At 45.8% G+C, this 17,486-nt stretch overlaps 1 protein-coding gene across 1 annotated transcript in view; it reads left to right on the forward strand.

Annotated features, from left to right (window-relative positions):
• The window catches only part of LOC105469035 (phosphatidylinositol transfer protein cytoplasmic 1), a 312,393-nt gene that overhangs the window by 266,658 nt on the left and 28,249 nt on the right, over positions 1 to 17,486 (forward strand). Inside the window, exon 7 of the mRNA XM_011719563.3 lies at positions 16,851 to 17,006. Within this exon, the coding sequence (XP_011717865.1) occupies positions 16,851 to 17,006 (156 nt within the window). The remainder of the gene's footprint in view (positions 1 to 16,850; positions 17,007 to 17,486) is intronic.

The following is a 17,486-nucleotide window of genomic DNA, read 5'->3' on the forward strand; positions in this document are numbered from 1 at the left end:
GAGGGTCCAATTTGCCATCTGCCAAGCCTGGAGAGAATCAGTAGCATCCGGAGCCAGAGATCTCATTGTGGATGAATTTATAAAACCCTGGCCAGAAGAACTTGCAGCCCCACGCGTTCCCCACCAGCCAGCTGCCGGGCGAGAGGAGCTGGGCAGGGCCCTTGAGGCAAGAGGATCGCTTGCAGAGAAGTTCCACGTCCCCCAGTGGAGCCAAATGCCACTCCTGGGGTTCGACGCTCCGTGACCACGTGAGTGAGCTAGAAGAGTGACCGCGGAACCTAGAAGACTTGCCTTGTGAAAACCTCTCTGACTCATGTTATGGGTTTGTGTCCCCCCAAAAAAGCTATGTCGAAATCCTAACCCCCAGAGTGTGAACTTATTTGGGATAGTGTCTTTACAAAGCTAATCAACTTGAAGTGAGATCATTAGGGGGACCCTAATCCAGTATGATGGGTGTCCTTATAAAAAGGGGAAATTTGGAGCTGAGTGCAGTGGCTCACACCTGTGATCCCAGCACTCTGGGAGGTCAAGGCAGGTGGATCTCTTGAGGTCAGGAGTTCAAGACCAGCCTGGGCAACATGGTGAAACTCTCTCTACTAAAAATACAAAACTTAGCTGGGAGTGGTGGTTGGCACCTGTAGTCCCAGCTACTCGGGAGGCTGAGGCAGGAGCATTGCTTGAACCCAGGAGGTGGAGGTTGGGTGGCGCCACTGCACTCCAGCCTGGGCAACACAGCAAGACTCTGTCTAAAAAAAAGGGGGGGACAGGGGGGAATTTGGACACAGAGACAGACAAGCACAGAGGGAAGACGATCTGAAGACGCAGTGAGAATGTGATGACTTCACTCCAGAGTGATGCTTCTACAAGCCAGAGAATGCCCAGGGGAGACGCATGAAACAGATTCCTCCTCACAGCCCTCGGAAGGACCAGCCCTGATGACACCTCGATTTGGGGCTTCTAGCCTCCAGAACTGTGAGACAATAAATTTCTGATGTTTAAGCCACTAGTTGGTGATACTTTTTTTTTTTTTTTCGGTCCTCTGTGATACTTGATACAGCAGGAAACGAATACACTAGGGGGATTAACCCTCTACCCTAAATAGGTATGAATGAAAAACACATATCACACGTTAGATTTCTTTCTCTGCATTCTGGAACTTTTCCTGAAGCCTCCAAGGTGTTGCAGATGTCATTTTCATTTTGCTCCAATGAATTACCATTTCAACCAGGTAACGTTTAGCCCTGAGTTAATGTAGGATTTCTTGAACTTGAACTTGAACCAGGGGGGAAGAGAGCCCTGCCCTGGCTTGGAAGATTACTGGGATAGCATATGCCTCTGTATGCCTCTCAGCCCTTCACAAGGAGAGCTTGTATGTCACCTTTAAGATGCATGAAGCCTGCCAGACTTTGAGGCTCACCCATCCTGCCATTGGGAGGTGGCTGCCCAGTACATGCACCGTTCAAGGAGAGCTCCCTGCTTGGCTGGGACCACAAGGTTCCAGAGGCACCCAGGTGAAATCGCCTAAGGGAGCAGCCCACAGCAGGGACAATCTGCTGTGCTCTCTGCTTTCGTCCACTTGGAACAGAATGTTCCTGCCCCTGAAACATAAGAGAAAGAGGGAAAGAAATTGGTTCTGAGCACGGAAGACTGTCGCTTCCCCTGGACTCAGAACCCAGTCATAACATCCCACAAACAAGAACCCTTCTCTCGCAATTCCTCCAACCACCATACTTACGGACACTGGCATGTGACAGCTTCCAGAAAATGGAAATGCCCACCCAGGCTTTCACTCATGTGAGGAAACCTGCGTGCTGTTGGACAGTCGTATTTTTTATTTGAGATGACCAGCATTTTTCTTTACATTTGACTACAGGATAACAATAAACTCATAGTAATCCTACAGCCCCTGGGATATTCCCACTGCCTTTCTTTGGAGGAGCTTAATAAGATTTGAACAAAGTGTACTACAGTATCTCTCAGGGCATTCTTGTATCATGTGCTTATCACTTCGGGATGTCTCCCGTGCATCAGGCACCTTCTATGTGCCAGGCTGGGCTGGGGACTTTGCCTACGTTACCCAATTTAAGTTTTGCAACAACCCTGCAAGGGAGTTATTTATTTATTTATTTTTTAGATGGAGTCTCCCTCTATTGCCTAGGCTGGAGTGCAGTGGTGCAATCTTGGCTCACTGCAACCTCCACCTCCTGGGTTCAAGTGATTCTCCTGCCTCAGTCTCCTGAGTAGCTGGGACAACAGGCGCACGCCACCATGCCCAACTAGTTTTTTTGTATTTTTAGTAGAGACGGGGTTTCGCCATATTGGCCAGGCTGGCCTCGAACTCCTGATCTCGTGATCTGCCCACCTTCACCTCCCAAAGTGCTGGGATTACAGGCGTGAGCCACCGCGCCCGGCCAGCAGTTCTTAACACCATTCTACAGATGGGGAGACGGAAGCTCTCCTCTGATCAGTTGTACCAGAATTTCAGACAGAATGTCCTGTCCACATGGTGTAGGGGTGATGTGTTAAGCCATTGGGGCTGCAATAACAGAATACCATAGACTGGGGGTGGCTTATAAACAACAAACATTGGTTTTTTACAATTCCAGAGGCCGGCAAATCTGAGATCAAAGAGTTGGCAGATTCAGTGTCTGGAGGTGGCTTGTTTCTTGGTTCATAGATGGCACCCCCCTCACTGTGTCCTCACATGGCAGAAAGGGTGAAGGAGCTATCCAGAGTTTCTTTTATAAGAGCACTAATTGCCTTCCAAAGATCCCCACCCCCTAATACCATCACATTGGTGATTAAGTTTCAACATATGGGTTGGGTTCGGTGGCTCACACCTATAATCCCAGCCCTTTGGTAGGCCAAGGCAGTAGGTGTGCTTGAGGCCAGAAATTTGTGACCAACCTGGGCAACATAATGAGACCTCATCTCCACAAAACATTAAAAGAATTTTTTAATCACCTGGGCGTGGTGGTGCACGCCTGTAATCCCAGCTAGGTGAGAGGATCACTTGAGCCCAGGAACTCAAGACTGCAGTGAGGTGTGATGGCACCACAGCACTCCAGCCTGGGAAGTAAGAGCAAGACCCTGTTGCAAAAAAAAAAAAAAAAAAAAAAAAAAAAAAAGTTTCAACATGTGAATTGGGGGAGGGGAAACAAACATTCAGACCAAACGTTCATGGGAGCCCAGTCTGGGAGGACTGTGGCTGAATTGCTGATCATTTCTGAGCTTCAGGTTCCTTATCAAGAGCCTGGAGACAATATGTGTACTTCATAGCAGTGGCTGGATCTTGGCTGTACATTCTGATCACCACCTGTTCAGACCCCACCCAGGACCAGTTAGATCAGAGCATGGGGGGTCTAACCTTGCTCTTCGGTCTGGGCCTCATCCCCAGAGGTTTCTGTCACAGTTCTGGAGGCTGGAAGTCTGAAATCAAGGTGAGAGATTTCGAGACTCTAGTGGACCATCCTTCCTTTCATCTTCCAGCTTGCAGTGGCTCCCAAAGTTCCTTGGTTTGTGGCTTCTTAACTCCCACCTCTGCCTCTGGCCTCACATAACCTCCTCCTCTGTGTCTTCTCCTCTTCTGTCTCTTATAAGGACACTTGTCATTGGATTTAGGGCCCTCCCACTTAATCCAGGATGATCTCATCTCAAGATCCTTAACTTAATTACATCTGCAAGGACCTTTCCCAAATGAGATCACGTTCATAGATAGATACTAGGGGTGAAGACCTGGACATATCTTTGGGGAGGGTCACCATTTAACCCACGGCAGACATCTTGCACTCTGATTGCACTGAGTTGAGACCCAGCAGGGATTTCAAGACACGTAATCTCGGTCACAGTAAAGTCCAGCCTTATGATGTTTTATAATTGGCCAGACCTTGAAACCTGCCTATGGAAAGGCCCAGGGGATTTTTAACATCGGGGATGAAGGTTGAGGTTTATAAACCTCCTTTTAAAATGAGGAAACCTGGAAATGGAAGATTAAAATGTAAAATAATTCTGTTCTTTTATAAAGAATAAGTGCTATAGCAGAGTTTGAATCAGGACCAAAATACTACAGACACTGTAGAAATACAAATCAGAAAAAAAAAAATATATATATATATACACACACACACACACATATATATATATACGCACACACACACAAATATATATATATATACTTTTTTTGGAAATGTTTTAAGAAAGGTCAGCTGATGTGTGAAGGGGGCAATTTAGATACTGAATGTTCAAAACCTAAGTGAGAAAATGAGAAAGAAAATGAATTCATAAAGAATGGGTCTTGGGAGGTGTTAAGGAGGACAGTGAGGAGGAGGGAGTAGAATGTGAAAAGAGAAGTTTGCAGCGACTGGACTATTTCAGATAAGACCAGATAGTTTGATTCCTTTCCCCTCCTTACCCCCGTTTTTTTTTGTTTGTTTGTTTGGTTTGGTTTGGTTTGGTTTGGGTTTTTTTTTTTTTTTTTTTTTTGGCTCATCTTCATTCAAAAGCATTTACCTGGATGTTCATTTCTAATCTTGAGTTTTGATTAAAGGAGTCCTTTCCCTTACCTCCCTCCAGCTCTTTGAAAGTGAATCCTTAATTATAGGCCATGTTTGAGATTGACTAGATGAAATCAACAGCTGTAGATATGACACCAGGCTGCAAAATATCGACACAATGTTGCCATAAAAAGCCCAATCGTTAATTGCTTATTTGGCACTGGGCTATAACAAAAACACCCTTTTTCTGTTTAATATTAAAAGTAAATGTAGTGGAAAGAACATCAAGCTAGAAGTGGGATAGGCTGGGATTCTAGTCCCAGCCCTATTGCCAAGTACCTGTGATTTGCGGGCAAAGTATTTTATTTTTCTCAGGCCTTGGTGTCCTTATCTATAAAACTGAGGGCGTGAAACCAAATTATCACTTTCAGCTTAAAAATTATATTCTTAGTCATGAAAATACAGCATACTTATCATTTCTATCTATCCTTTTTCCAAAACTTTATTTCACAATACCCTAATATAATTATATACTTTTGTCATGCAGTCAGGAACCACACATTGATTTAAGCATCCACATCGTTTTTGCTGTGCAAGCAATGCTTTTCCAGTCTTATTCTGAACTGAAGTGAGCTGTCAGTCCCGACAATTCTCAACTGCTTTGGAAAAGCAATCCACTGGTGTTCCATTTTTAATACTGCAAAGTCTTGTTTTATTCTTCAAGAGTATGAACCTGAAATGTACATGAAGATGCTGGAATACATACCATCTCAAACTCAGCTGTCATTGACTGAAGAAACAAGCCAAGGGCAGTCCATGAATCAGGGAGGGAGGGCAAGGTCGGGCACAGCCAACTGGTCCAGGTTTCTCTTGCTCAGTCAGACCCACTGTGCAAGGACCTGAAGGGCATGAAGGCAGCTCAGATTATGGCCCTGGTGACAGTGACAGGAAGGCAGTCAAATGCCTAGGCAGATAGGGGTGGGACCCCAGTGAAACCCCACTTCCAAGCCAAAGACAGTTTAAAGCCTGAAAGCCAAGCTACAGGTTAAATCCTCAGACGGGATTGAGAACTGGTCTTTCCTCTGATTGATTCCCATCCTTCACCTATTTTAAATATGCCTACTCTTTCCTAATTAGTTATCTACACTGTCATGCCCACTTTTGAGTGGTATCTTCACTTTAATCTTTTTTGCATACTCACAAACCAATCAGCACACACTCCCTATTGTTAGCCCATAAAAGCCCCAGGCTCAGCCATATTAAGAAACTTTTCCACTTTGGGGTAGGTAACCACCCCCAGTATCCTCTCTTTGCTGAGAGCTTGCCTTTCACGTAATAAATTCTACTCCACTCACTCTCTGGTGTCTGTGTGCCTAATTCTTCCTGGTTATGAGACAAGAACTCAGACCTAGCTGAGCTAAGGAGCAGAAAAAAAATCCTGCATCACTGGTTTTTATTTTATTTCCCTGCCTCTGGTGCCTGCCCACCTTGCTTTGTTTGCTGGGTTTTTTGTCTCCTACATCTCAGGGTTACCAGGAGCTTGGCCTCCTGCTTTCCTCTACTTGCTGTCCCTGCCCTATCCTTTACTTACTCAGTTGCTTACCCAAGCAGGAAGACCTCTACTTAGGTTCTCAAGGGTTTGCCTGTCCATATTCTGGTCAACTGCAGGGTGGAAGCCATGTCTTCTAAGCCTCAAGATAGTTGTTTACGTGCAACTATCAGAGGTAAATACCCATCATTTACCTCTGTTGGGAGGAAGTCAAAAGAAACCAAATGTCCCTGTTTAAATCCACCTCCTGTATTTTAACTCATGAGAGCTTCTTAAGAGGTATAAATTTCCTTGTTTTCAGCTTTCTGGCTTGTGGCTGATTGTGTGAACTTTTGGTGTGCTCTGGGAAAGAACAAAGCAGCATTCATTCTCTTCATCTTTGGTAATCCAGTTAATGCACCTGTTTTATAATATGCTTGATGGATGTGTTTTGTTACCTGTTGCTGAGCAACAACCCCAAAATTTAGTGGCTTAAAACAATGACAGTGCATTGTTTCTCACAATTCTGCACTCTTGACTGGGTTTAGCTGGCCAGATCTGCTCTTCATGGTGTGAGCTTGGATTGAAATATCTAAGATGGCCCTTTCACTCAACGTGGTCTCAGTTGAGATGGCTGGAGCATCTAAGACCTGGTTGAGCATCTTGCCACGTGGTCTTACCACATGGCTAGCTTGGGCCTCCTTGCAGCATGGTGCTCTAAGGTAATCAGCCTAGTCTTCTTACATTGTGGAGGGTTCCGGTTTCTGGCTTCCAGCTTCTCTTGAAAGGCTAAACTGGCCAGGCGCGGTGGCTCACGCCTGTAATCTCAGCACTTTGGGAGGCCGAGGCGAGTGGATCACGAGGTCAGGAGATCGAGACCATCCTGGCTAACATGGTGAAATCCCGTCTCTACTAAAAATACAAAAAATTAGCCAGGTGAGGTGGCAGGCGCCTGTAGTCCCAGCTACTCAGGAGGCTGAGGCAGGAGAATGGCATGAACCCAGGAGGTGGAGCTTGCAGTGAGCCGAGATCATGCCACTGCACTCCAGCCTGGGCAACAGAGCAAGACTCTGTCTCAAAAAAAAAAAAAAAAAAAAAAAGAAAGGCTAAACTGACACAATGTCTCTTCTGGTACATTCTGTTGGTCAAAACAAATAACAGACCAGTCTAGATTCAAGGTGTGGGGAAATGGTGACAGGAACAGCATGTCAGCACATTGGGGGAAGGAATTGATGGTGGCTATCTTTGGAGATGTATGGTAGATAATCTCTCAATTTATTGGTCTTCTCTTTTTCTTCTTTTCTTTTTTCCAAATTCAACATTATTTTTATTGTATTTTTTAAACATACAAAAAGCTGTACACACCTTTTTTTTTTTTTTTTTTTTTTTTTTTTTTTTTGAGACGGAGTCTCGCTGTGTCTCCCAGGCTGGAGTGCAGTGGCGTGATCTCGGCTCACTGCAAGCTCCGCCTCCTGGGTTCACGCCATTCTCCCGCCTCAACCTCCCAAGTAGCTGAGACTACAGGCGCCCGCCACCACGCCCGGCTAGTTTTTTGTATTTTTTTTAGTAGAGACGGGGTTTCACCTTGTTAGCCAGGATAGTCTCGATCTCCTGACCTCGTGATCCACCCGCCTCGGCCTCCCAAAGTGCTGGGATTACAGGCTTGAGCCACCGCGCCCGGCCTACACAGCTTTTTAACACATACAGCTTGATGATTTTGGACATAAGTATACACCTGTGAAACCATCACCACAATCTATGCCATAAATCTTTTTTTGTATTTTGGTTTTTTTTTAGAGACAGAGTCTTGCTCTGTCACCCAGGATGGAGTGCAGTGGCACAATCTCAGGTTACTGCAACCTCCACCACGCGGGTTCAAGCAATTCTTGTGCCTTAGCCTCCCGAGTAGCTGGGACTGCAGGTGCACACCAACACACCCAACTAATTTTTTGTATTTTTAGTTGAGACAGGGTTTATTAGCTGGGACTGCAGGCGCACACCAACACACCCAACTAATTTTTTTGTATTTTTAGTTGAGACAGGGTTTTGCCATGTTTTCCAGGCTGGTCTTAAACTCCTGAGCTCAGGCAGTCCACCTGCCTCGGCCTCCCAAAGTGCTAGGATTACAGGCGTGAGGCACTGCACCTGGCTGCTATGCCATAAATCTATCCATCGCCTCCAAAAGTTTCCTCTTGCCCTGTTTTATTATTTTATTATTATCTTTTTACTCTGAATGGCATTATAGGGTATAGGAACACAGAGCAGGCAGGAACTAGTCCCATGGTCTCAAGCAGCAAATTTCCCAGCAGTTCTGGGGTGCTATGGAAAAGCATGTCGTCTCTGCCCTGGACTATAGGATTGGATACATTACTTAAAGGCTCCTTTGACTGCCTTGGGAAATGCAATAATGGCTAATATCAATTGGGCACGTGCTATGGGCCAGGCCTTGTGTTAGCCTTTTTCATGTATCATACATATTTTATTTTATTATTTTATTTATTTTTCTTTGAGATGGAGTCTCACTCACTTTGTCACCCAGGCTGGAGTGCAGTGGTGTGATCTCAGCTCACTGCAGCCTCTGCCTCTCGGGTTCAAGCGATTCTCCTGCCTCAGCCTCCAGAGTAGCTGAGATTACAGGCACACGCCACCACACCTGGCTAATTTTTGTAGTTTTAGTAGAGATGGAGTTTTACCATGTTGGCCAGGCTGGTCTCAAACTCCTGGCCTCAAGCAATCCACTCACCTTGGCCTCCCAAAGTGCTAGGATTACAGGTGTGAGCCACCACGCCCAGCTTCATTCTCTTTTTTTTTTTTTTGAGTTGGAGTCTCGCTCAGTCACCCAGGCTGGAGTGCAGTGGCGCGATCTTTGGCTCACTGCAACATCCGCCTCCCAGGTTCAAGCAATTCTCCTCCCTCAGCCTACCAAGTAGCTGGGACTATAGGCGCCTGCCACCACGCCCAGCTAATTTTTTTTTTTTTTTTTTTTTTGTATTTTTAGTAGAGACAGGGTTGTACTATGTTGGCCAGGCTGGTCTCGAACTCCTGGCCTCCCAAAGTGCTGGGATTACAGGTGTGAGCCACCACACCCGGCCGAATCACATTCTTAAATAGCATAGTCTTTCCAGGCCTATGCATATGATTTTGGTGGTGGTTTCCGGGTTGGTTTAGGCAATGGAAACACAACATGGCAAAATTAATAGAGAAGATTCAGAAATGTCACCCACACTCAAGGTCACCAGCCCCTCCCTTCACAGACGCACTTACTCCCTTCGGATACTTATTATTCATTCTCTTTTCTGTCCCCCTTCCCAGAATCTCTTTTGTCAATATTGTTCTACTCCATCAGCAAAACAGACTTAATATCCTATTAATCAAATATTTGTCTTACTTGAGTCCCTTTCTCCTCTTACCCCCAGGCCCACTGTCTTCCTACAACAGAGGCAAAGAAGGAAAGACCCTGAAGGAAGCTCAGGGAACCCTGATCGTCTGTGTAGGGTTGAGTCTGTTCTGAGTGGAGGGAAGTGCTCTATGACCACACACAGACTATACCCCTTCTAAACACCCAGGACAAAGAAATGTGGTCAAGGTGGAAGGCAATGCAGTACCTGCTTCCCATGGAGCACACTCAGGAAACATGCTCAGGATCATGACTGTGAGAATATGACTTCAGACCAGCCGTGGTGGCTCACGCCTGTAATCCCAGCACTTTGGTAGGTCGAGGCGAGTGGATCACAAGGTCAGGAGTTCGAGACCAGCCTGGCCAACATGGTGAAATCCTGTCTCTACTAAAAATACAAAAATTAGCCAGCGTGGTGGCGCATGCCTGTAATCCAGTTACTTGGGAGGCCGAGGCAGAAGAATCACTTGAACCTGGAAGGTGGAGGTTGCAGTGAGCCAAGATCACGCCACTGCACTCCAGCCTAGGTGACAAAGCGAGACTCCATCTCAAAAAAAACAATAATAATAATAATAATATGACTTTAGGTAGGACCATCAGCAAATCCAGAGCCACTGCATGCCCTGAAAAACCCACCAAGGTAGCAACATAGCATTTTTCAGATTGTACTTTTGTATTTTTTAAATGTTTATAATATGTCATTTCATACCATAAAACTCACCCATTGAAAGCGTACAATTTGGCCGGGTGCAGTAGCATATGCCTGTAATCACAGCACTTTGGGAGGCCAAGGCAGGTGGATCACCTGAGGTTGGGAGTTCAAGACTAGCCTGGCCAACATGGTGAAATCTCATCTCTATTAAAAATACAAAAATTAGCCAGGTGTGGTGGTGGGTGCCTGTAATCCCAGCTACTTGGGAGGCTGAGGCAGGAGAATCGCTTGAACCCAGGAGGCAGAGGTTGCACTAAGCTGAGATTGTGCCACTGCACTCCAGCCTGGGTGACAAAGTGAAATTCCATCTCAAAAAAAGAAAAGAAAAGAAAGAAAGTGGTGTATAATTCAACTTCTTTTTCATATACTTATCTAGTTGTGAGCCATCATTTTAATCTAATTTTAGAACATTTTAATCACCCCAAAAGGAAACTTTGTTCCTGTTTGCAGTCATTCCGTATACCATTCCCTTCCCCCAGCTTTAGGCAACCACTGATCTGCTTACTTTCTCCATAGATTTGCCTCCTCTGGACATTTCATATCCATGGAATTATACAGTGTGGCCTTTGGTGGTTGGCTTCTTTTATTTAGTGTCATGTTTTCTGAGGTTCATCTGTGTTGGTGTATGTATCAGTACTTCATTTTTTCTTTTTTTTTAATTTCAACTTTTAGATACAGGGGGTACATGTGCAGATTAGTTACATGGGAATATTGTGTAATGCTGAGGTAGGGAGTATGGATCGTGTCACCCTGTAGTGAGCATAGTACCCCATGGACACGATTTCATTCTTTTTTATGGCTGTGTAGTATTCCATGGGCACCTAGATTGATTTCGTGTCTGCTTTTGTGAATAGCACAGTGATGAACATATGAGTGCATGTGTCTTTTTGGTAGAATGATTTATTTTCTTTGGGCATATACCCAATAATGGGGTTGCTGGGTTGAATGGTAGCTCTGTTTCATATGTTTGTTGGCCACCTGTATGTCTTTGAGAAGACTTCATTTCTTCTTATGGCATAGTAATATTTCATCGTAAGGATATAACACATGTTGCGTATCTGATGTAGACAAGCCCCTAAATGGGTGCTTCGCCCAGGAGGTTCCTGGCTTTGCCCAGGAAAGAATTCAAGGGTGAGCCGGTGGCATTTAAAGTTGAAGCAGTAGCAGCAGAGGTGCTGCTCCTTGCAGAGCTGGTCTGTACCCCAAGCAGTGTGCCCAGAATAACAGCACAGAGGCAGTTCTGCACTCATTTTATACCCACTTTTAATTATATGCAAATTAAGGGGCGGTTTATGCAGAAATTTCTAGGATGCGGGTGGTAACTTCCAAGTTGTCAGGTCATTGCCATGGAAAGGGGCAGTAACTTCCCAGTGTTGCCACGGTGATGGTAAATGACACGGCCGTTTCTTATGGAAAGCTACTTCTACCCCAGACCTGTTTCAGCTAGCTCTCAATTTGGTCCAAAGACTGAGCGAGCTTCTAGAATCAAGTCTTCATTTCTTGTTGTTGTTTTTTGTTTTTTGTTTTTTTGAGATGGAGTCTTACTCTGTCGCCCATGCTGGAATGCAGTGGTGTGATCTTGGCTTACTGCAACCTCCACCTCCTGGATTCAAGCAATCCCCCTGCCTCAGCCTTCCCGAGTACCTGAGACTACAGGCACGTGCCACCACACCCAGCTAATTTTTTGTATTTTTAGTAGAGATGAGGTTTCACCATATTGGTCAGGCTGGTCTCAAACTCCTGACCTCAGGTGATCCACCCACCTCGGCCTCCCAAAGTGCTGGGATTACAGGCATGAGCCACACTGTGCCTGGCCTCATTTCTTCTTATGGCATAATAATATTTCACTGAATGGATATACCATCTATTCTGTACCCGTTCCTCAGTAATGCAGTTGCTGGGTAGCTCTGTTTTAAGTTCTTTGAGAAGTCTCCAGATGGCTTTCCACAGTGTGGACTAATTTACATTCCCACCTACAGTGTATAAGCATTCCGTTTTCTCCACGGCCTCACTAACATCTATTGTATTTTGACCTTTTAATGATAGCCATTCTGGCTGGTGTGAGATGGTATCTAATTGTGGTTTTGATTTGCATTTCTCTGATGATTAGTAATGCTAAGCATTTTTTCATGATTGTCGGGGACCTGTATATCTTCTTTTAAGAAGACCTCATGGCCGGGGCTGGGCAGGGACCGCTTGGCTGCGGGATGTGCACCGCCCCGGCACCTGCTTGCCCTCTGCGCTCACCCAGGGCCGCCACATGCCTATGGCTCTGCTTCCAGCCAGGAGCCCTGAGCACGGGTGTGCAGACCCACCCTAAAGGGCGGCCCAGGCCCCACGCTAGGCAAGGCTGGCAAGAGACTGAAGGCAGCATGCGAGGCCTCTCCTGGGAGCGGGGGTTGTGCTTCCCACAGTGACCTCAGCTCCACTCCCGCTCAGGTGAGCCCACAGGCGAGAGCTGGGAGGCACTCCTCCCAGACACTCCACTCAGACCATAAAGCACTCCTGTTTCAAAAATAAATAAACAAATAAATAAAATAGAAGACTTCATGGCCGGGCATGGTGGCTCATGCCTGTAATCTGAACACTTTGGGAGGTCAAGGTGGGCAGATCACTTGAGGTCAGGAGTTCGAGACCAGCCTGACCAACCTGGTGAAACCCCGTCTCTACTAAAATACAAAAAATTAGCCGGGCATGGTTGTGCATGCCTGTGGTCCCATCTACTCGGGAGGCTGAGGCAAGAGAATTGCTTGAACCCAGAAGGCGGAGGTTGCAGTGGGCCAAGATCATGCCCCTGTACTCCAGCCTGGGTGACAGGGTGAGACTCCATCTCAAAAAAAGAAAAAAAGAAAAAAAAAAAAGAAGCCTTCATTTATTTTTATGCCAGAATAATATTTCATTGTATGGACATACCACATATTGTGTATCCATCAGTTCAAGGAAATTTGTATTGTTTCCTTTTTTTTTTGGCCATTATGAATTAGAACATCCATGTACATGTTTTGTTTTTTGGAGTTTTGTTTATTTTTTGAGACAGGGTCTCACTCTGTCACTGAGGCTAGAGTGCAGTGGCATAATTACAACTTAACACAGCCTCAATTTCCTGGGCTCAAGTGATCCTCCCACCTTAGCCTCTCAAGTAGCTGGGACTATAAGTACATGCCACCACGCCTGGCTAATTTTTGTATTTTTTGTAGAGAAGGGGTTTTGCCATGTTGCCCAGGCTTAAACTCCTGGACTCAAGTGATCCACCCGCCTCGGCCTCCCAAAGTGCTGGGATTACAGGCACAAGCCACTGCACCCGGCCCATGTACACGTTTTTGTGTGGATATGTGTTTTCAGATCTCTCGGGCAGATATCTGGGAGTGAAATTGCTAGGTTACATGGTAACCCTATGTTTAATCTTTTGATGAGCTACTGAAATGTTTTTCAAAGTGGCCACACTATTGATATTTCTGTCACAATGTAGGAGACTGCTAGTTTCTCCCTGTCTTTTCCAACGCTTGTTATTGTGAACATAGAATTTCAACTAGTTTTTCACTTAGGTATTTACCAAATGTTGGTTAAGATTCTGATGTCCCAGCCACACGTGTGTGATATGTCAAATAGGGTTCAAGCATTCACTCAACAAGCATGTATTCGACATCTGTGATGCGCTCACCTGCCAGACCCATGACAGGGGAAGCTTCAGAAGCATAAAGGAGGAGCCCTCATTCTGAGCCACCCAGGAAAGGGTCCTTGGAGGGGATGAAGTTTTTATTTATTTTTTTTTTTTGTTTTTTGAGACAGAGTCTCTCTCTGTCGCCCAGGCTGGAGTGCAGGGGCACAATCTCAGCTCACTGCAACCTCCGTTTTCTGGATTCTAGTGCTTCTCTTGCCTCAGCCTCCCTGGTACCTGGGATTACAGGCGTACATCACCATGCCCAGCTAATTTTTTTTTATTTTTAGTAGAGACAGGCTTTCACCATGTTGCCCAGGCTGGTCTCAAACTCCTGACCTCAAATGATCCACCTACGTTGGCCTCCCAAAGTGCTGGGATTACAGGCCTCAGCCACCATGCCTGACCAAGTGTTTTTCTCTCTCTCTTTTTTTTTTAAATACAGCTGGGGTCTTGCTGTGTTGGCCAGCCTGGCCTTGAACTTCTGGCCTCAAGCAATCCTCCTGCCTTGGCCTCACAAAGTGTTGGGATTAAAGGCATGAGCCATTGCACCCGGCCCCTAACTTAAGTCTTGAAGCAAGGAAAGGAGAATCAGTCAGAGTGTGGGAGTTGGTGGGGGAGAAGAACTTCAGGAAGGGGGACCAGTGCCTATCTAGGAGGTTCCAGACTCCTGGGGCTTTGGAGAATGCAGCCAGCGGGAGCTTCTTAAGGCTTACAAGAGAGGTGTGGCATTGGGAGGCTGGTCTGGAAAAGATGCCAGAAAAATAAGTAATAACATAAAAGACCTTGTACTTCCTTCCTGCCAGGGCATATTACTTTTATGCTACACTCATGGTGCCGTGGACAGATTTTGAGGAGGGGAGTTTACATCTGGGAGGCCGCTGTGGCAGCAGAGTGGGGAATGGTGGATGGAGAGATTGAGAAGAGGCAGGAGGGCAAGCATTCACCCTCTACTTTGAAATGAAGGCCTGGCGTCAGCCTGGCACGGAAGTTGGCCCTGGGAGTGCACTGTGTTTTTTAGAGGAGCTACAGTTGTGGAAGTGGTCACCGTAGCAAAAAGGTCCTGCCAGAGGAGGCAGATCTGTAAGGGAAGTCAAGGGCAGCCTGAAAGCCCTCTTTAGAGGCCAGTGCCAGATAGCCTTGGCAGAGCCACAGCCAGACCTGAGGGAATAAACCTGTCTTTATTTGGAAGCAGCCTGCTTTTACCTCCCAAGCCCACCCCTGAGACACAGTCTGGTCTGCATTAAAAGGGCTGGGGCTGTCCCAGCCAATGTGGTTTTGTGTCTCATCCTATCTACTTCTCTACACAGGACCCCCTGACTGCCAGGTTTACCAGCCAGGCCAACATGGCAAAACCTGGTCTCTACTAAAAATACAAAAATTAGCTGGGTGTGGTGGCAGACGCCTGTAATCCCAGCTACCTAGGAGGCTGAGGCAGGAGAATCCCTTGAACCCGGGAGGCAGAGGTTGGGGTGAGCCAAGATCAAGCCACTGCCCTCCAGCCTGGGTGACAGAGCAAGACTCCATCTCAAAAACAGCAACAACCAAAAACCCTTTTACCTGTTTTTCTTTCTTATAATTGAAGTATAATACAAATCTTAAGTGTAAAACTCAGTGAATGTGTACACGTTACATCCAGATCAACATATAATCATCTCAGAAGTTTCCTTCATGTCCCTTTGCACCAAACCCCAACCATCAAAGAGATTACTGCTCATTTAACTTTTATCACCATACATAAAGTTTTGCTTGTTCTTGAATTTCAATTTGAATCATACAATGTATATGCTATTGCATTTGACTGCTTTTGCTTAACATAGTATCAGTGAGAGTTGTACATGTTTTTTTTGCATGCATCAGCCATTTGTTCTTTTTCGTTGCTGTCTAGTATTCCGTTGTACACCTAGACCACAATTTATCTGTTTGGTTTCTTGCTGATGAACATTTGGACTGTTCCCGGTTTTTGTCTACTGTATTTAAAGCTGTTGTGAGGCCAGGTATGGTGATTCACACCTGTAATCCCAGTACTTTGGGCAGCCAAGAAGGGAGGATCACTTGAGGTGAGAAGTTGGAGACCAGCCTGGGCAATATAGTGAGACCCATCTCTACAAAAAAAGAAAAGAAAAAATTGAGGCCAGGTGCGGTGGCTCACGCCTGTAATTCCAGCATTTTGGGAGGTCGAGGTGGGCAGATCACGAGGTCAGGAGATCAAGACTATCCTGGCTAACAGAGTGAAACCCCGTCTCTACTAAAAATACAAAAAATTAGTTGGCATGGTGGTGGGCACCTGTAGTCCCAGGGGAGACTGAGGCAGAAGAATGATGTGAACCCAGAAGGCGGAGCTTGCAGTGAGCTGAGATCGCGCCACTGCACTCCAGCCTGGGCAACAGAGTGAGACTCCATCTCAAAAAAAAAGAAAAGAAAAGAAAAGAAAAAATTGAGACACAATATAATTCATCCTTTTAAATAAATGTGCAATTCAGTGGTTTTTAGCAGATTCAGAAGGTTGTGCAACTATCACCACTGTCTAATACCAGAACGTTTTCATCACTCCAAGAGGAAATGTTATATCCATTCATAATCACTCTACATCCCTTCCTTTCCTCAATCCTTGTCAACTACTAATCTACTTTCTGTCTCTATGTTTGTTTGTTTGTTTGTTTTTGAGATGGAGTTTCACTCTTGTTACCCAGGTTGGAGTGCAATGGCGCGATCTCGGCTCACCGCAACCTCCGCCTCCCGGGTTCAAGCAATTCTCCTGCCTCAGCCTCCCAAGTAGCTGGGATGACAGGCAGTAGGTGGGATTACCACCACGCCCAGCTAATTTTGTATTTATAGTAGAGACAGGGTTTCTCCATGTTGGTCAGGCTGGTCTCGAACTCCCGACCTCAGGTGATCTGCCCGCCTCGGCCCCTCAAAGTGCTGGGATTACAGGCGTGAGCCACCACACCCAGCCCTGTTTCTATGTTATTTCATACTTATTCCCGACATTTAATATCGATCATCAAACTTTTAATATATCAAATTTCTTTGTTTTTTTTTTTTTTTTTTTTTTTTTTGAGGATCCTAAGCACTTCAAGTCAGAGAAGACAGGACGGGGACAGTTGAGGGAAGGCTGGAGAGACAATCATCAGCCCATCATGTGCTCCTACAAGCTGGTGACTGTGAAGTTTGAGGTCTGGGGGCTTCAGACCAGAGTGGAACAGTTTGTACACAAGGTAAGTGGCCCAGCAGCAGTTCCTGGGCTATGGAAAAGGTAACTGTCTATATTGCCAAGTTAAAGTACATGATACACAGCAGGTGCACAAATACTGCACCAACATCAGGTCACCGCATCTCAAAAACACTTTTTGGGCCAGTCGGGGTGGCCCACGCCTGTAATCCTAGCACTTTGGGAGGTCGAGACGGGTGGATCCCTTGAGGCCAAGAGTTCAAGACCAGCCTGGCCAACATGGTGAAACCCCATCTCTACTAAAAATACAAAAACATTAGCTGGGCGTGGTGGTGGGTGCCTGTAACCCAGCTACTCAGGAGGCTGAGGCAGGAGAATTGCTTGAATCCGGGAGGCAGAGATTGCAGTGAACCGAGATCACACCATTGCACTCCAGCCTGGGTGATAAGAGAGAAGCTCTGTCTCAAAAAATAAAAAATAAAAAAATGAAAAACACTTTTTGGATGAAAATGCATTTTATGCGTGG

This window comes from Macaca nemestrina, chromosome 17, assembly GCF_043159975.1.
Source record: "Macaca nemestrina isolate mMacNem1 chromosome 17, mMacNem.hap1, whole genome shotgun sequence".
Lineage (NCBI taxonomy): Eukaryota > Metazoa > Chordata > Mammalia > Primates > Cercopithecidae > Macaca > Macaca nemestrina.